At 44.0% G+C, this 20,819-nt stretch overlaps 1 protein-coding gene across 1 annotated transcript; it reads left to right on the top strand.

Moving 5' to 3' along the window:
• Positions 1–463: 463 nt before the first annotated feature.
• Positions 464–20,811, top strand: B3GAT2 (beta-1,3-glucuronyltransferase 2). The gene is made up of 4 exons (XM_030448076.1): positions 464–1,009; positions 13,035–13,179; positions 20,216–20,364; positions 20,444–20,811. The coding sequence occupies exons 1-4, from the start codon at positions 464–466 to the stop codon at positions 20,528–20,530; spliced, it is 927 nt and encodes a 308-aa protein (XP_030303936.1). The 3' UTR covers positions 20,531–20,811.
• The last annotated feature ends 8 nt before the right edge of the window (positions 20,812–20,819 follow it).

A 20,819-nucleotide genomic window follows, 5' to 3' on the forward strand; every position in this document is an offset into this window, starting at 1 on the left:
CGGGGACCCACCCTCCGCCTCCCCGCCCTCCCTCTGCTCCCCGCCCCCGCATACTGCCAGAACCGCTCGGGAAAGCGGAGGAGAAGCAGCGTCTCCCTAGAGCCCCCCACCGAGACCCGTCCGCGACGGCGCGGCATCCCTCTCCCGGCGATGCTGAGTGAGAAGAAGGAAGAAGGGCGGCCGCTCGCGGAATAGAGGCGCGGCGGGAGCGGGGCCAGACACCTGCCCCGCTGGGCTCCCGCAGGGGCTTCGCCGGGGGACCCGCCCCGCCCCGTCCCGACCGGCCGGCGGCCCCCTGCGCCCGCAGGAGGACACTCCGCCCTCCGCCCCACGGGGGAGCGCGGTCGGGCGAAGGGGCAGCCCCGCCGCCCCCCTTCGCTATGCGCTGAGCGCCGCCGCCGCGCCCGTCCATGGGGCGGCGCTGAGGGACGGCGCGGCGCGGCGGGAGGGCGCCGGGGGCAGGATGAAGTCCCTGCTCTTCAGCCGCTTCCTCCTGCTGCTGCCCTGGGTGCTCATCGTCATCATCGTGCTGGACATCGACAGCAGCCGGGCGCCGCTGCCCGCCCTGGCACCCCGCGGCGGCGGGGGTAGCGGGGGGGGCCGACCTGCGGCGGGGCGGCCGCCCTCCCCGCGGCGTCCCGAGGCGGTGCTGCCCACCATCTATGCCATCACGCCCACCTACAGCCGCCCGGTGCAGAAGGCCGAACTCACCCGCCTGGCCAACACCTTCCGGCAGGTGGCGCGGCTCCACTGGATCCTGGTGGAGGACGCGGCGGCGCGGAGCGAGCTGGTGAGCCGCTTCGTGGCGGCCGCCGGCCTGCCCTGCACTCACCTCCACGTCCCCACGCCCCGACGCTACAAGCGGCCGGGGCTGCCCCGCGCTACCGAGCAGCGCAACGCCGGCCTGGCCTGGCTGCGGCAGCGGCACCAGCACCTGCCGCCCCCCCAGCCCGGGGTGCTCTTCTTCGCCGACGACGACAACACCTACAGTCTGGAGCTCTTCCAGGAGGTGCGTGCGGAGCGGGGGGGCGTGTGCCGGGACGCGACCCTCCGCCGCCGGCCTCCTCTTGGGCTCCCGCCGCTTCCCGCCCTCTCCTCGTTACCCCTCAGGCGTCTGCTTCGCGTCCCCTCCGGCACCCGCCGTTTTCCGCTTCTCCTCGCTTCCCCTCAGGCGCACGCCGTTCCTGCCTCTCCTCCTCTCCCCTCAGGCACCTGCTATCCTCCGCCTTGCCTCCCCTCAGGTCCCCGCACTCGCTCGCGTCCCCTCGGGCACCTCCGTCCCCCGCACGCCTCTTCGTGCCTCCCTCCTCTCAGGTGCCCGCAGTTCCTCTCTTCGTCCCCTTATGAGCCCGCCGCTGCCTGTCCCGCCTTGCTGCTCGGGGCTTTGCGGTGTCCTCGGTGTCCCTTACCTCAAAACCCGGCCACGGATCAGCGGAACCTCATTCCCGGCACTTTGGAGCGCCTCGTCTCTCGCCTGGGATCCGCGCTGCCTGCCTCTGCCCACCCCTCTCGACTTTAACAATCTCTTGTCCCACCTCACCGCACTCCCCCTAACTTTTTTTTTTCTTTCTTTCTTTTTAATGCTTTTTTCCTCGTTTTCCTGCCGAGGCAGGCGAGTTTAAGGTTTTATATAAGGGATCCTGTGTTCGTGTTAAAAACGGGACGAAAGGCGCTCTTAGGTACCCATTTACACATTTTTCAGGCTGCGTCTTTCTGTGGGGCAAACTCGCGTCACGAATCGCCATCCTTCACAGTTTGTTTTTCTTCTTGTTCTTGGTAAAAATAAATTAATCCAGAGCCGGCTCCTTTACGTGGAGTTGCCCAGTCGTTTTGAAGCCTTTGCTCTTAAAAGCAGCAAATCGCTTGTGAAATGACTAAAGACCCTTTCAGGAGTCTCTTTTGTCAAGGAACCTGTTTTTGTCTTTATTGCAGCCCCTTGGCGAAGGGCTTTGCTGCTTTCCGGTGGGAATTGGCAAGCGCTCGGGTGAGAGGGTATCCAGCTTTCTTTCTGGGCTCCCTCTGGCAGGAAGGAGGGGTGTTTAATAAGTGGACAAAAAACAGCAGAAGAAAAATCATGTACATCTTCCATGACAGCTTGGAGGAGTAACCTTGGCAGGAAAACGAAGGAGGGAAATGGAAAAGTAGATTATCAGCAGATAGGGAATGTACAGGGCTTCAGACAAATTGGTGTCAGTGACTTTTGCTGTTGGGCAGTACCCATATTCTGCACTTAGGAAGCATTTTGCTTCCTCAGATGCTTTGCTGTCAGTAGGTTGAAGTGATTGTGCCACACAGAAACGTGAAGCACATGAAATTCCCTAGGGCAAGTTATTTTATAAACACGTTCATTTGTGTGTAGCTTTCTAATGCATCCACTTCCATTTTCAGTATGTGTGCAGGTGCAGGGTCCTGGTTCAGCAGGGATGCCCTAATTCCATTGCCCGTTTAGCATTCAGCATCGAAGCTGCTAACTTGAAGACCTTTCCCTGGAGGCTAAACCTTTGTATTAATTGATTTTCGTAAAATCTCCTAGCTGTGTTTTGCACATTGTAATGCAGAGTAATTCCTACCTACTGATCTTTGGTGTGATGGGAGTGTTCACCTCCATTCCAGGATATAAAACTAATTCAATATTAGGGAGTCTGTAAATTGATACAGAAAATATACTTCACCAAATGAGTAGTGTTGGGAAAGAAAGATATTGGGAGACAATTTGTTTTGTTTCCCAAGTAAAACTGTAGGGACTAGCTAAAGAAATAGTATTGGCAGGCATGCCACTTCAGTGACCCACAGCTACCGAAAAAAAAGGCTGACTCAGGTTTATTTTTTCATAATTTTGTGTATTATTCTTCTAATTGCTATGAAAGGTAAAACAAAAAGGTACAAATTACCTCTTTGATCAGCTCAGCAATACAGGAAACCAAAAGGACAGATCTGTCTGAAGGATTAACCTTGAAAATTGCAAGCACGACTCCAATCTGTGTTTCCTTCTGCTAACAAGAATGGTAACTTCCAGCATGCAGAGACATAGTCCTAAGGCTTGTATGTCACCAGGGTTCAGCTGCTGGGAAAGACGTGTTTATTCTGAGCTCTGTGTTTGCAGGCAAACATGTTTGTTTCAATTATCACTGCAAGTTCCCATGACTATTTCCTGGGGTCACTAATGAGCTGTGTGTAGGGTCTCTGGGACCCCACTGGTAGTAACACGGGCAGTGCCTTGTTGAATTGGCAAAGTTAATGGGATGTGCTTTGCCAACAGGATGTGCCTTTATGATGAGTGGGAGGTTGTGTTTGGAGACAGCCAGTAGTCTTTTTAGTTAAGAGGGTTTTTTCTTTTTCAGTTTGTTACTCTGCCAGGAACAATTCTCCAGACCTGTAGTTGTGAAATCCCAAAGGAGATCTGATGAACTGCAGTCTGCTCACTGAGAAGGGGAATATAAATGTAGAGACAGGAGATCTGAATTCTGTTCCTACCACCATCCTGTGCTAGCTGGGTGACCTTCAGCATGTCACTGATGCAGTCCTGGAGACATGTGGGTCCCAAACTGCCGTGTCTGCTAGCATCTGCTCACAAGCAGTTATGTGCATTTGCTGGCTTATGAAACAGAACTATAGTTTAGGTTGGAAGAAGCTTTTAAAAGTTATCTAGTCCAACTCTCCTGCAGTGAGCAGGGACAAATTCAACTAAATCAGATAGCTCAGCCCTGTCCAGCCTGACCTTGAATATTTCTGGTGATGGGTTATCTATAAACCTCTCTGGGCAACCTGTTCCACTGTTTGACCACCCTCATCATAAAGAATTTCTGGTCTAAATTTACCTTCTTTTAGTTTAAAATCAGCACCCCTTGTCCTATCACAGCAGTCCCTACTAAGAATATTGTCACCATCTTACTTAAAAGCCCCCTTTAAGTGTTGGAAAGCCACAGTAAGATCTCCCCAGAGTCTTCTGGCTGAACAACCCCAACTCTCTCAGCCTGTCTGCACAGGACAGGTGCTCCAGCTCTCTGATCTTTATGGCTCTCCTCTGGATACTTGTCAACAGCTCCATGTCCTTCCTGTGTTGGGGGCTGGACATAGTGCTCCAGATAGGATCTCACAAGGGTGGAGTAAAAGGGGAGAGTCTCCTCCCTGGACCTGCTGTTCATGCTTCTTTTGGTGCAGACCAGGACATAGTTGGCTTTCTGGGGTGCTAGCACACTGTCAGCTCACGTCCAGCTTTTCCTCCACCAGCACCACCAAGTCCTTTTCTGCAAGGCTGCTCTCAAACCCTTCATTCCCCAGCTGTATTGATACCAGGATTTGCCCTGATGCAGGTGCAGGATCTTGCTCTTGACGTTGTTGAACCTTTGAAGTTCACATGGACCCAGTTCTTGAGCTTGTCCAGCTACCTCTGGATGGCATCCCATCCCTCAGGCTTCTCAACTGCACCACTCAGCTTGGTGTAATCTGCCAATGGTAGGTCTGGCTTCTTTGTAATGGCTTTCTTCTGGGTCAAAGTTGGTTTCAGTAACAGCAGTGAGGACTTGGGGGATGGGTGGGAAGCAGTGCCAGTTAGGACTGTAAAACCAACATGAGAGAAGCATTTACATTAGGGATGTGTTTTGTTCAGAGGTCAAAAAAGCATTGCAGAAGGCATGCCAGCAAACTGCACTTCAGCAAAGGATTATGTTCAGGGCAGCTTCTTTGCTGTTGGTTTCCCTAGTGTCCTCACAGAAGATGGAGCGTTTTTAACAAAGCAAAATTGGCAAAGGCTTTGCTGTGAGTGGAGGTGTATAAACTGCAAGGGCATGATCAAAAAGGAGTGTGCTTTGACATGAGATACTATGGGATACTTCTGAGAGCTTTTGATGGGGAAATTCTAATCTCTGTCCAAAGTACTTCTGTCTGGAGCTAATAGGAATGAGTACCTTACATTTGATGTGGAGTGGGCTGGGCCCAATAGGCCTGAGTAAAATATATTTTATGGAAATAATGGGAAAAAAACTCCAAACAACTTAGCTTATAGTAGTGTTTTGATGGAAAATGTCACCATCTGTGATCCTCGGATTACAAAGACAGGCTGAAGGAGCTGGGGTTGTTCAGCCTGGAGAAAAGAAGGCTCTGGGGAGACCTAATACCAACCTTCCAGTATCTGAAGGGCTCTTATAGGAAGGTTGGAGATGGAGTGTTTGCAAGGGTCTGTAGTGATAGGACTTCTTTATACAGAGGGTGATGAGGCATTGGAATGGGCTGCCCAGGGAAGTAGTGGATTCTCCGTGTCTGGAGATATTTCAAAAGAGACTGGATGTGGCACTCAGTGCCATGGTCTGGTAACCACAGCAGTAGTGGATCAAGGGTTGGACTTGATCTCAGAGGTGCTTTCCAACCTGGGTGATCCTGTGATTCTGTGACGAGGGGCAATGGCTTTAAATTAGAGAAGAGTAGATTTAGATTGGATGTGAGGAAAAGGTTCTCTGCCATGATGGTAGTGGAAAAATGGAACAGGTTGTTCAAGGTGGTAGTTGAGGTCTCATCCCTGGAGATATTCAAGGTGAGGTTTGACGAGGGTCTGAGCAACCTGATCTAGTTGAGGATGTCCCCCCTTACTGCAGGGGGATGGACTAGATGACCTTTAGAGGTCCCTTCCAAACTGAATTATTCTATGATTCTGTTTATAGTTGTCTTTTTCCCAAAGGTGTGTGATGTCATGGGAGTGTATAGATTATTTATTAGACTGGCATAACTATGTCCTCAAAGTCAAACTGGGCAAAATCTAAGCAGGTTTAGTTGTCACTTCTAGAATAAGGTGGAGAACCTAGTTTGTCTTTCTGCTGCTACAGTGATCATAATACATTGGTTCAGCTGACTGTTTCATTAGAAAAGACTCACCTTCCCTAGAAAGGCATCAGTGTAAGGACCAATTGGTTCAGTGACTGTGAGATTCTTTTGGACTATAAAGTGGAGCTGTAGATGGAAGAAATATTTCCAGAAGTGAAGGTGTGGTTTTAAGTTATTCCCAACCCTTTCCACTTGAGATCATAATGGTAGTCTGATGAAAAATCATGTTTTCACTACAGTTCTGGGGGTTCTGGCATGTTGTATTTTGTCATTTATTATTTTATAATTCAGACCTCAAAAATAAGTATTTTTCTGCTCATGTATGATCAGTTCACCAGGAGGTGTCCATCTGCATCTCTTTATCAAAAAACCCCGCAGTCTGCTTTCTCATATCTTTTGTCAGGTGAACATCAGCCTTGGTTCATAGCAAAGCTACTTGAGAGGCCTGAAGTCTCAACTACTGTGTTTGAAATGCTTTTCAGATGTTTCTACATAAATCATCATAACTTCTGTTTTTTTATTATAGGCCTTTTTTTCTGGAGTGTCTCTGTTATAATTTCTGTTGCATTTGTGCTTCATCTTCCTGAATGCAAATTATTGTAACGTTGTGACCAACACCTAGCAACTGACAATGTCATATTTTTAGATTTCTAGAAAGAAAACCTCAGATAAACCTGGCATTTCACTTTCATTGAGTGGTCTTAAAACCCAGGTTAGCCGAAGTACTGGAAAACAAAGATACACAAAGCTAGTTAAGTTCCACTTCCCTTGACTCTGTACATTCTTTCTCATCCCTTTCTGTAGTTGAAGTAGTTGGCAAAGGCCACCACTTCCTTGGTCTGTGTATGGATATGTATGCATGTAGGAGGAGTTAGGGTTGGAGGTCTGCTCTGCTGTTGATTGCACAGAGTCCCCTGAACCCTTTGAGGGTCAGCAGTGAGCTGCTGAGGGGATATTAAGAACAGGAGTCAAGGTCTTCAGCATGTGTGAGAAAGGGAGATGGCTGTGTTCAGAAATACAAGGGTTTTTTTAGAGATTCCTGTCTAGATGGTGTCTGTACCCACGCTATAAGGTGTTTTTTCTGAACACAGCCTGGCAGCAGTGAGTTCAAAGTAAATCACAGCACAGATTATCATATCTAAGGAAAAAAATTCTGACACTTTTATGTCATAGATTAGTAGGTATTCATCTTGCCCAAAGGGTTGGAGACCAGAATTCAACTTGCTGCAGCTGTTGCCTGCACAAGAATACCCTGACCATGGTTGTAGAACTGAAGCTTGAAAAGGAGGAGGGAGAAGAAGAAGCCCAAACCCTTCTCCTGAAATTGAGGTAATCTTTATAGGTAACTTGAGGTACACCTAGCAATAGAGAAGATTAAGAATTTGATCAGTAAAGAGGACAGTCAGATGAATTGCTCTTTGCAGGAGTAACTTCAATATCAAATTAAAGAAAAATTCCCTGATATTTTGAAGGTTGCTGATGTGGTAGCTTAAATTGCCCAAGCATCCTCAAATTAGCCAGACTGGAACATAGATTCATGCAGAACAGAGGGAGAACAGGAAATGTTTTGTCTTGGCTAATGGACATGACCTTCTCATTGAAGGTAGGGGCTGTCCAAATCAGGTTATTTTCATAGTAGCACTGCATAGGACAAGTTGGGTGAATGATTCAGACTAAAACCATTTTCTGTGCCTCTGCCCTTCATTCTCCCAAAAGGTATGTATGAAGGTAGCAGGCATTGTAATGGCTGTTAATTGTAGTCTGAAAAAGAAGTTGTTCCTATTAAATATAGAACAGAAATACTTGCATTGCATGTCACACAGGCTTCAGTTTTTCTGTGATCATCTTCATAAAATATTTTGAGAGGAACTCCGAAAGGACACTACAGAAGAGGCAGATATTTACTATTTAGACCAGCTTTGCCTAGGGAGGGGTTAGTACTCCTTCAGTAACTTTTACATATCTGTCCTAATCATTATACACTATTAAACTAACTTCTGTGTATTTTTAATAAATATATTTATACAAAATATTTACAGGTAGTGTAAGTGAAGCTGTTTATCTTTAAAAACATGGAGGGTTTTTTGTTGAATCTCTTGGAGCTAGTTGGAAAATCGAATTTTTGCTCTTGTCATAAAAATAACCTTCAGTAGTCTAGACAGAATTAAATATTAGTGAGCTGTCATTAGTTATTTTCTTCACAGTAAAAAAAAAAATCTAAATATGAGTTAGCAGTGCATTAAATACCTTTCTAGTATGTAAATTATTTAAGAATACATGACAGATTTTAAATGCACACTGACATTCCTCTTGCATCTAGAGCTGTAATACCTAAACTAAAGAGGTTTGGATTAGAAAAGACTGGTAGACAAACAATGAAATAGCTTAGAGATGAGAGGAAACAGTGGCAAAAAGCAATTTGAGACAGATTTATCTAAGTGAGGAACTCTGGATTACAAGGTACCAAGCGCTGCCTATTTCTGCACTTTGAGAGCAAAATTTTTTTTTTCTTTTTACCTGTGAAACTGATGCTGTTTCTACGAAATCAGTTGTGAACAGTCATCAGCTTTTCAGAGGAAGAGAGAGCACAACCTAGTAGAATAACAGAAAGCAAGATGAGAAAAATAATTGGTAAGTAGAAGGGCCAAGAAGAGCCATGAATGGCAAATGTTTTGGAAGACTTCCTAATGCAGAGAAATTGGTTCCTGACTGCTTTAGTTAAATTTAGTACAGTTTCCTTCTGCAGGGAAGAAATATTGACATTTGTGCCCAAGGATGCTGGCGTATTTTAGAAGCATTAATCATGTATCCAATATGTAAAATGTTGCTTGAGAGAATGGGGAATTAATTTGTCCTCCCTCTGCAGAGTAGATTGGGTATGAATCAGCAGAGGAGGTTTAAGGCAGGTGGTTGGAAAAAGCTTTCTAATCGTGAGAATGTTGAAGCACTAAATCGGATCGCTTGTGAGGGTCGCAGAGCAGGTTAGAGGTATGATTGACAGGTTGGTGCTTGGTTGTTTGTTCTTATTTGTAGACCTTTCCTACAAGTTTTCCCATGGAGAAGTCCTTTTTACTGTCGTTTACTGACAACTAGCTTGCTTTTTGACGTTACTGTCCTCTGAGCATCACAGTCCCTGGAGCACAGACACCACTGGCACAGATTTTCTGTGACTCACTGCATCCTTTGAAGTAGCTGTAAGTAGGGGCAGAAGCTCCATGTAATGCCTCAGTAAACAGGCACAGCACTGTGGCAGCTGAGCTGTCCCTCTGGCTTGTAGTGCAGTCACATAAGTTTTGTTGCAGCAGAATTAGGCTTTAAATGACTTGTGAGTAATGCAGGATGCCTGTCTGAGAACTGGTAGGGAACCTGGCTGTGCTCCTGCTTTAACCTGTAACATTTTTCCCTGTGGAAGAGCCATAGTGGAGGAGGTCTAGATCCGATCTCTGGTAATGATAAATTGGAATTTTGCATAAAAATTTGCTTGAGTCTCACTTGGGTGGTGGGTGGAGAGTAGAGGGCAAGTCTGGGTGATAACCTGTAGCCTGAGCAGTACAGGTCAAATTACAGGAGCTGAAATGAGAAAGAAAAAGAGCAAACTATGTGTGATAGCCAGATTGAATTTGCTGAGATCTTTGAATCCCAAATAGAAACTCATTTCTGAAAAAAAAACACTGGGGTGTTTGTTCCAGCCTGGAAGCCTTTTCACTGTAGGAAGTATGGCTGTGTTTCCTTCTGTCTGTCATTTGCCTTCATTCCCCTTGGGCTTTCATATTTTGTTATTGGCTTGGTATCTTCCCTATCCATCAGTCAAGTGCATCTCATTAAGCAGCTTTTCTTGATTGACTAATGAGATGCTATTTTTGGCAATGCTTTTATCATTATCTCTTTTATTGCTTGGCTACATTTTCTGCATTTTCACTTGATAATCTCTTGTGCTTCCTCTGTTGCTACTGCATTTACTCTTGTATGACCACCACCTCTCTGGGCTTTCTTTGGTTACTGGGATTTTTGTTACTCCTCTGTCCTCTTGTTCCCTTGCCCACTCCTTCCTAGCTGCACCTCCCCTGCTTCATTCAGGTTTGTTCTGCCAGCTTACAAAGTCATTTTCTCCTCTTCCCCAGCCAGTCCATCACTCTCCTCCTATGCCTAAACCCCACTTTCGGATAATCCAAAACCAAATAGAGGACAAAAGTGATTCCAGAGAGAGACTCATCCTAGCTTGAAAGAGCTGGCTAAACCAGGCAGGAGGAACCATACCAGTAGGTTCCTGTCTCTGGTCATCAACTGAGGAAGTCTGACTGGGCCAGCCCTGATGCCTGACTTACAGGGAGTTATGATGAATGCCATTCATGTAAGCTACTAGGATTTAAAATACTGAGTATTAAAACAGCATATGCTATTAGACACTAAAAGGACAGATAGGAGAGTAATTTAGGAAGCAGTCTGCAAGTTACAGGAATTTGGCAGTTGTTTAACCCACAGCAAGAAAACTACTTAGAATTAACCTGGTTTTGAATGACCTTTTTGTGTCCCAATGTTTAGCAGCATCAAATTTCAGATACAGGCTGGCCTTTTAATCCACCTAATAGCTTTCTCCCCATTGTTCATAAATACAGCCTTAACACATCAGTATGTTAAAATGCAGTAATGCTGCTCTCAGAAGATTAGAAGAAATATTTCTACTTTCATCTGTCTAGCATATCCTGAGGCTGTAAGGTATTTCAGAATTAGCATAAATACCAGTTTAAATGTGCTTTTTCGGTTTGTATTTAAAGGGACTGCTGTATTATTGACACCTGCTTATTTTATTCTCAACAAATGTAACCTGTGAGAATAAAAAAGTGTAACCCAAGGACAAAATAACGAGTGCTGTAACACGTTACTCACTTCCTTCTGATGTGCAGTGACTACTGACTCAACTCACAGACAGCAAGATGGAACCAAGACTGCAATAATTAAAATTTCTTCCATCACTTCATGCTGGTTTCATAAGATGGGTGAGATGCTTGCTGTTGACAAGATTGCCCTGTGCATCACGTGTGTTTAAAGTATTAATGTCACTTGATCTGGTTCTGCTAGCCTATTGACCCAAATCACAAGTCCTGTGTGATTTGGCTCATTTTGCAGTGCAGCTGCCCAGATGCTGACTGTGGGCAAAGGCAGGGTGTGGGCTTACCCTGCTGCTCTCCTGCACTTAAAAGTGTGCCTGTCCTGGTCTGGTGGCATTCTGTGTTTACTGTGGGTACAGGCAGTTGGCACAGGGTAGCTGAAATGCTGTCAATCAGTACACTGGTAATTTGTCCAGGTACCCTCCACAAGGTATCAGCAGCAACACAAAAACATGAGGATCTGTGTTTGCCCTGTGGTTAATGCTGCTGTAGCACAGGTGGGTGTAATGGGGCTTGGTGGTGCTCTTGGAGAGTTGCTAGAAAGATGCCTGTGCATACAAGCCCAAGAGGATGATGCCCAGAGTCCAGGTCTGTTGTGTTTGTATGTTTGTTAATCTAAACACATTGTTAGAAAAATCTGTGAAATGGCTGTATCATTAAAACCAGACCTAAATGATCTTCCTGAGAAGGTTTTAACTGATTTCCATATCCAAATAAGTTAATTCCTAACTCTGCATTTCCTAAATGGAGGTGTGGGAGGGATTAGAAGAATAATCTTGAGCAGGAAGAAAACTTACAGACAACCATGTTCAACAGTAACCTGGGGAGAGATTCATGGCAGTATCACATTGGAAATAGTGGTTTTGATTGAATCCTCATTGAGATAAATCCTTTTTTGCCAATCATATATATCCTTTGTTCTTATACATTATGGACTGCTGCTGCTGAATGAGATGGTCTGATTTGCTGCAACAGTTATTATTTTGGAAGTGAGAAAATTTTGCTGAACAAATATAAAGATACCCAAAGAATCAGAGGGAGGGAAGGTGCACACCTTTCTTCCATGTGTACACACATATTTGTGGATTTTTCAATATGTATTTTATGCCTTCCCTGTGTGAAAGTTCTCCTAAGGATCTGCTAGTGTTTCTACCTTAGAAATGTGAAGCAGAGTGACGTGATGTCTTTGTTTTATTCTAGTGCATCTCCTGGGAGTCTAGATGGTATGCATGATAAATCTTTCACCTTGGCAGAAAGAGAGGGAAGTGTTTAATATTTAACCAAGGTTGTTTTTTACTTCAGTATCTATCTATAGGGGACTGCTGTTACAAACATGCAAAACTGTTTGGTTTTTGTTAAGAGGAGTGCTTAGAAGGAGAAAGGAATAACCTTTCCCTCAGGAATATGCCTCAACTACCCTAGAAGATAAGAGATTGTTTTAAAAATGGATCAAATTAAGCTCATCTTCCACTGAAATAGTTTAATACTTGCTTAAATAGGACCATAGTGACTTTGAATCAGTGTGGTTAAATTGTGCTGTGTCCATGCACTCGTCTTCTCAGGTTCTCACACCAGACTGTCAGTGATTTTCCCACGGGGAGCAGTGCATCAGCTTCATGTCATGTTATCTCCTGTTTACCAAAGATAATGGTCTACTAACCAGTGAACTGAATTCCAGTCATGCACGCTTATCACTAAAGAAAGAGTAATTTTTTAGTACCTATAGATTCCTCGAGGTTAGACGAGGATTCCATTTCCAGAATTAGTTACACATACACCATTGGGAAAAACTCCTGCTTTCTGTCCTTCTCAGAAACTTAGTAGAGTTTTTAGAGAAATGTAGAAGTTAAAAAGGCTTAAACCAAATTTAACCCTTTTTTTTTTTCTTTTTTTTTTTTTTTTTTTAGTGAGCCTTTAATAGGTCTGAGCTGCATCTGTTGTACAAATCTGATATGTTACAGGTAGAAGAAGAGTTGTGCATTGCAGTTTTCTGCACTCGGCGTATTTACTTTTTTTATTAGGAATAATGTAAAATAGCATATTTGCAGTAGCATTGAGATGTCTGCAGGGTGGAGAGGTGGAGATTTTGCAGAAAATGAGTGGATCCATGCAGCTTTCCAATGCTTACTCCGTTGGGCTGAAATCTGTAAGCTAGAATTGCTTTTGACCACTGGCTCTTGATGATGAACGTGTAGGCTTTCCACCAAGAGTTACAGGAAAAGCCTGCCAGGAGAACACCCGTGCAGTCTCTCACGCTGTGCCTGTCTCTCACACTCTGCCTGTCTCTCACGCTCTGCCTGTCTCTCACGCTCTGCCTGTCTCTTGCAGATGCGCACAACCCGCAAGGTCTCAGTGTGGCCTGTGGGACTGGTAGGAGGGCGGCGGTACGAGCGCCCGGTCGTGGAAAATGGCAAAGTTGTTGGGTGGTACACTGGCTGGAGAGCTGACAGGCCCTTTGCTATTGACATGGCAGGTAAGTACCAAGTTTCATGAGAAGTGAACATCTCTTGAAGCTGTTCTGACATTTTTTTGTGAGTGGGGCAGAAACAGATGTCTCGATAAAAGCAGCTTTTAAAACTTCTGAAGGGCAGCTGCTGTACGTAGTCCTTTAGCACTAAATATCCTGGAAATTGTAGCTTGCACACCTCATCTAAATAAGTTGTTTCTTGGTGATATCTGGACTTTCAGTTTTTAATTTGATGCAGCAGGTTGGCCTTTTGTGTTGTACAAATTGCTTGTCTGAAACAAGTCAATTGGGCATTAATTCATCTGATTAATTTTTGGAAGGATACCCTGCCTTTTGTTGTGTCATCAATCTATACCAGGCAGTTTGTGATGCTACATGCTTGGGAAAAGGTAGCTGGAAAGCTGCCTGGCAGAAAAGGACCTGTGGGTGCTGGATGACAGCAGCTGAATATGAGCCATCAGTGTGCCCAGGTGGCCAAGAAGGCCAAGAGCTTGTGTCAGAAGCTGTGGCCAGTGGGAGTAATGAAGTGACCATTGTCATACCCCTGTACTTTGCACTGGTGAGGCAGCACCTCAAATACTGTATTCAGTTTTAGGCCCCTCACTACAAGAAAGACACTGAGGTGCTGGAGTGAGTCTGAAAAAGGGCAATGAAGCTGGTGAAGGGTCTGGAGGACTAATCTCACAAGGATTGGCTGACACACCTGGGATGGTTTAGTCTGGACAAAATGAGGCTGAGGGCAGACATTACTGCTCTCTACAATCATCTGAAAGGAGACTGTAGGTCTGTGAGGTGGGGATTGATCTCTTCTCCCAAGTAACAAGTGGTAAGACAAGAGGAAGTGCCTTCAAGTTGCTCCAGGGCAAGTTTAGATTGGATATTAGGAAAAGCTTATTCACTGACTAAGTGAGTAAGTGTCAAACACTGGATCAAGGTGCCCAGGGAATTGCTTGAGCCACCATCCCTGAAGGTATTTAAAGACATGTAGATGTGGTGCACAGGGACATGGTGTGTTGGTGGACTTGGCAATGCTAGGTTAATGGTTGGTCTTGACAATCTTAAAGGCCCATCCAAAACTGTTCTATGACTGTATAAATGCAGACTCTTCTTGGATCTCATGTTGTAAAATGCTATTGTGAAACGATTCGATTTTTACTGGTTATTTGAAATGAAGGTGATAACTGTAGATAGTTTGAAACAATGGGCTTAGGGGAAAAAATTGCTGACAGTTATAACCTAGTAGGTGAAGGCAGAAAAGCTTCAGAATCGATCTAATCCACCTTCTGATGTGAAGTTAGCACAGCAGGTAGCTCTGTCTACTTGTTAGTCCATGCTTAAACACTTTTGTATATATTCACAACTGCTACATGAATCACTGCTGTGTGGAAGTCAGATTTCTGATGTAGCAGCAGTTGGTTTCCCAGCAAATGGTACATTTGCACTTAAGTATATTCTGCATTCAAGAATAGAGGGAAGGGGGAAAGTAGGGATACAAGGGCAAGAACCGGGTAGAAATATCCAGCTGTTCTCTTCTTTCTGAAACCCTTACATTTGGGGAGTGGGAAAAGGAAAGTGCCTTCTTGTCTCAACAGGGTATTTTTTAGGATTTCAAATGTTTGGTGAAAAATATGTACAGTACAACTGGATAAAAAGTAATAGGAAAACTACTAGTTGTTAATACCTCATAGGCAGAAACATCAACGAGTGAATTTTTCTGCAGTGTAGAAGCAATTCAAGTTAATAGTGTCATCTGGCATGAGAGTAAATACTTGAGCATCCAGGTAGAGGAATTACCCAGGAAAGAATGAGGTAACTCAATCCCTCAGCTGTTGAGAACTTCCTGTAAGGATGATAGTGTGGTTCATAATTAATTTGCAACAGGCAAAAAGCCATTATACAGCATTCACCAAGGGACTCTTGGCCTAGACATGGAAAGTGCCTTTGTTTACACTTTGCAGTTGCTGTCTGAAACACTGGCATGAAGCAAAAGCAGCTCCATTAGGAACACAGTCTGCATGTACATTTATCAGTCACAGATGGGAGAGTTATTGAGACAAAGATACAAGCATTGGGCATATAGGAGGTTACTACAGATCCACAAACAAGGAGTTAACTGCTCTGTGAGAGAACTGTTATTAGTCTTCAAAAAATAACTGAAGATATTACATTTTTAATTTCATCAGGGAGGGAAATGGATGCTGTGTAGAATGGTAGAAAACTCTTAAATTTGCATCCTTATTTCCCTCAAAAATATGGTGGAAGAGCACAAACAGAACAGAACCTCTAAATCCAGAACTACATAGGCTAAATCCAGAACTGCACAGGCATCCCAGCAGGTGCAGTCCCTAACCTCCCAACATAACCTTGGGCACCTGGAGGACTTGCTAACAAGCCTGTATCCATGCTGTAGTACAGGAATGGCACTCCTCCTTCTGCTGGCATCAAAAAAATAAGCAGCTGAGGTTATACCATAAAGAAGATGAAGGCTCTCTTTTTAAAACATTACCATAAAAAAAAAAAAAAGTATATATTAAGCTGCCTGACTATATACAGCAGTTTAAAAGTAGTGGTCTGATTCCAAGGGCATTGGTAAGTAGGCTCTCTTTGGTTTACAGAACTCTCTTTTGGTAGTGTTTTCCACAAAAAATTCAGTCATAAGGCTGGGTGTGAAAAGGAGGACTTGAAAAGGTTTGTGACCACTGATTTAACCTGTGGCTGTTCAGAGGAAGCACATCCTTACTCCTAAACACATAAACATATTATTTTAGACTTCAAAATACAGGGCTAAATTCAAATCTGCTCCAAGTGCAGGTGGGTCCTGCTGATTTCATTGGGATCAGCTCAAAGAACCCAGCTGGCCAACTTCCCCAGAGTCTTTCAAATGTAGTCACACTGCAGTGCAGCTGTCCCATCAGAACAGTAAGGATTGATTACTTCTTTTGGGAACTTGATGTTTGACACTGCTATTCTTCAATGCTAAATTGCATTCAGGAAAGAGTAGCTGTTTCCTATGTGGCATTTTGTCTAGCAGTCAAGACAACATATGAACTAGTTCTGGTGTTTTTGAAGTTCTGCCTCAGTTTTAACTGTAGGTGGGTTCTAGAGTTTGAGACGACTTCCTTACCCTCAGGGAAGGAAAGGGACAGAGAAATGGTGTGCTGTAACCAAAAAGTAACATTGATTCTGAGGTAGGCACCAGGTTACTTATTTTATGTCTGATTTCTATTAAAGTGATGATCTTTGTGATTTAGTTCTGGCTTGTTCCCAGTGCCAGAGTTTTTTGACCACCCATGAGAATGTGATTTTCCTACTGTCAGGATAGCTCAAGGAAAACAGATTCATGCTTTACATTCTTCCTTCAGTCACAGAGATTAATCTATGCCTGTGAATCACTGGGGCAGAATTTGGACTTTTGGTCTAGAGCTCACCCACTGTGCCCTTCCTCTGCTAGGATCTGAGTAATTATTTTTAAAAATCTTTTAAATTTTGCCACATCATGAGGTCTTCAGTACATTTAGTCTTTCTTATGGTTCCTTGAGAAAATAGCTAGTCTGCTAATGACACTGCAAAACAGGGCAGTGTCATACTGCCAAAAGCATATTTTGTCTCATTGTGAAAAAGCTACTGCTTCAAGGCAGAAGTAGGAAAGATTTTAAAAGAGTGGCTATGGCAGACACCAAACCACCCAAAAAACCCCCTCAAACCATCCCTCCACAGAAGGGTAACAACTATTCTAGATGTTGCTGAGTTTCAAGTAGAGAACTTCTTTCATGGTAAATTGTCACCAAGTGCCTTTGTTCTGATTTGCAAAAATTCCTGGCTTACTGCAACCCAAACCCTGTGACTACACAGGGAGAAGCTTTTAAGAGCCCACATTCAATGAGCCTTCAACTGTATGGAAACCACTGCATCTGTTTCCACATCAGCTCTGAGCACTGGCATTCATACATTCTGGAAATGATCACCACTCTGTTTCTAGCTCTCCTTCTGCTACTATCCTATCTAGAGCCTTCAAGAAGCAAAGGCATTAATCACAGCAACAAAATCTTTAAAGACTGTCTCAGTGTAACTGGCTGAAGAAAAATGGTTCTGTCTTTGAACACAACCATTGATCTAATACAAGTCAAGGTGGGAATTAGCAGAAACAGCTTCCATATAAAGAAGCACAGATGTAATCTTTGTCATGTCTTCCAAGTATCTGGTGCTTCAACAAATTTGTTCTTACCTGGCTGGCTCTTCAGCCAATTAGATTTAATTTACAGCTTTGCATTAAACATAAAAAAAACCCAGAACACCTCTTCACACGTCAGCTAGGATATCATCACATGGCATTTCACTTCATCTTAAGCCAAATATGCCCTTGTAGGAATAATGATCAAGTAAACGAATTATATGTGTGTGGCACTCTTCTGTTTTGCCAGGCTGGGGAAAGTAATTCCAGATTAATCCCCGTTTGAGGATAGAATTTAAAGTCAGTGTCTTTTCATCTATTACCACAGGATCATTATTTACTGAGACAAATAACTAATGCCAGTCTGGTCAAAACCTGCGTCTCCTCCTTTCTTTTTCCTGTCAAAATGATCTGTGATAAATCAACTGAAAGTTGCCACTAGGAAGAAGTTTTCCCTCAAGTCCATCCAAAGTCTATCTACATAAATACAAAATGAAATTACAGAAGTTACCTATGAAATTAAAGAAGTTATAAAGCAGAACTGAACAGCTAGAGAGGCAAGGAGATAAGTCTCCTTGAATTATTTTGGCTCTTCAAGCTGCTGCTCTGTTGGAGTCTTCTAAGAAACAAAGGCTGCATCACCACTGATCAAGGAAGTTCTCAGCCCAGTCAGCACTCGGTAGTAGATGTCCCTGCCACTCAGTTTAGTAATGGGACTTCCATTTGATGCCTGAAAGCAAGTGGGATTTTTGATAGCACCCTCAAATGGGTGCTTGCAGCAGCCTGGCATAAAGGGCACATGTTACACGCAAGGGCACAGCACATCTGAAGATCTGTGCGTAGGAGAAATCCATCCTCAGAACTGACTCAAATTTTTCTTCAAGAGCAGTGCCAGCTTTGCAACAGATAACCTGGGAAGAACTTAACATACGAGTAAGTAGGGGCTGTGGAGGCCATGCTGAGACACAAAAAGTAGCAGAAAATGTCTCTTCTGCTTAGAATGCATTCCCTTTCCACTCTAAAAATCAGGCCACTACACTCATTTTAGTGTTTACTTCATTTTCTCCTTCATGGATGACCAGCTTCGATCTTAAAAATTAATTTTCTTTTTAAAAGAAGCAGCAGCTTCTTTTAGCAGAGCTGGTCAGGGCTCCAACAATGCAAACCTTGCATATGATTTTTTGGGGGGTAAAGGGATGGAGTCTAAGATATCAGCTACACTAAAGCCAAGTTGCACCAAAAATCTATATTGTTTGTTCTAGTTGAGAGGGAAAAACCAACAGCTCAACAAACCAAAGCAAGCCCAACCCATAACCAAAAATACTGAGTAATTTGTCCATTAGTGGCAAGTCTAGAGTGATCTTTCAGGGTGCACAAAGCTGGCTGCAGGCACTGCAGCTCTCTCTTGCTGAGGGACTTTTAAATATTCACCCTGGGCTCTTCACAAGTGCTTACACTTGGCTCCAGACAGCACTGGGATGGACCCCACCTTCTGCTCCCTCCCACCAGGAAGCAGCAGCCTGTAGCCTGCTGAAGACAAATCTTTACCTGGGAAGAAGAGGCCAAACCTCTGATCTTTTCCCTGGCACAGCTTGCCTAAATCCAGCAGCTGCAGCAGGGAACATCTGGATCCCACCACTGCTGCAGTCTGCAGAGCAGGAGCAAAGCTGAACAGCACAGAGCAAGGACAGGCTGCAGCTTCCACCTCCTGTAAGTTTCATATTCCTGGGAGTGCAACAAAGCCAAAACCAAATCACACTTTCTGCTGTCTTCTTGTGCTTTCTGGTGCTAAAAGCAAGAGTACAGTAAGTTATTTCAGTGTGCCTTCTTTACATGTGATGTAGTAAAAAAGAGATGTATATCCCATTAGAGAAAGTTCTATTTCTTTAGAAACAGGAAAAATTTAATTCTGCCTTCAGAATTAAATGTTCTTGCAGCTTTCCAGAACAGATGTCAAAACTGTTACTGCTTTTGTTACAAAGGGACAGCTGGAACCACTCCGAACTGATGAAAAAAGCATTTCTTTAGTAGACCTGGTACTGACGTAAGGAGTTAATTTTTTTTTTTCTTTACAAGTATATCATGTGAGTTTTGAGTCACACTTAAAGAACATTACGTGTGACTGAGCCTGACTGAGTGAAGACTATAAATAATGGCAAATCAGGTAATTTATGAGAGCTGCTTCAGAAAGGGAGAGTTTGTTGAAAGCAGTGATTTCTTAGTTTGTAACCTCCCTTTGAGGAACCAAATGAGCATTAGAGAGGAACGTGCTGCAAGGGGGTGTGTGCACTGACAAGGTCCTTTCAGTCATACTGTGCAATGCATGGATCAGCTGCAGGCTGTCTTGCAGAGACAGCAGTCCTGGAAATGAGTCACAAGCCCACAATAACTACATGGTGTGCAAGGCAAAACACTGACATGACTTGTCTTTCATCAACAGTAATGGCTAGAAATCTCTAAAGACCACAGTTACTATAAGCAACATTTTTCTCACTCTCACCTATAAACCTAGAGGTGTACGTACAGTCTGAATTTCATATAAATTACTTAAAATTAGTTTTATTTCTTATTTAGAGGTAGAAAGGAAGGACAGCCCAAGATCTTTGCAATACCTGACTTTTCAGGCAAAAAGGCCCTCTGAATGACAGGAAATTGATTTCAGTGCATAGAAAATACAGCACAAATAAAAAAATCTGATTGCTTCCTCAGGGCAAAACAAATATAGGAGGGTGTAGTACAAGCCTGCTGAATATTGTCTACCCATCCAATCAAATTTACACATTTTTAAGAAGAACATGGGAGATCTCGGCGTAACTTGCACAAAAATGTGAAGCCTAAAGGTTTTTCTAACTTTTCCCTCCTTTCTCCAAGGATTTGCTGTGAGTCTTCAGGTGATTCTGTCGCATCCAAAAGCCGTGTTCAAGCGCCGTGGGTCTCAGCCAGGAATGCAAGAATCTGATTTTCTGAAGCAGATAACAACAGTGGAGGAACTGGAACCAAAAGCAAACAACTGCACAAAGGTACTGATTCCCACACTTAGTAAGAAGCTTCTGGAATACCTCTGTAGATGACTTGACTAACACAAACGTTGTTTCATAGGTTCTTGTATGGCACACACGAACAGAAAAAGTCAATCTAGCTAATGAGCCAAAATACCACCTGGACACTGTCAATATTGAGGTATGATGTGGAGACTGTTACACGGGATGTGCACTACTACAGAGGCATCAGAAGGGGCTTCTCCTGGGTGAGACCTTTCACTGGTCACCTGACGGACTTCCCTGGAAACAAAAGGAAGCTGTCAAGTACTCTAATAAGCAAATCAAGTGGGTGTGGCTTTGTTCTAACTTGTTTGCATGCATTTCTGAACTCTAATCTTAATTAACTGACACCTACCTTTGTTTTAAGGCTGTTTCCACATAGTGAAAACAATCAACAGAAACGTGGCTGCAATGGAGTATTTTCAGAAATCATC

This window comes from Calypte anna, chromosome 3 (assembly GCF_003957555.1).
Source record: "Calypte anna isolate BGI_N300 chromosome 3, bCalAnn1_v1.p, whole genome shotgun sequence".
NCBI classification, from domain to species: Eukaryota; Metazoa; Chordata; class Aves; order Apodiformes; family Trochilidae; genus Calypte; species Calypte anna.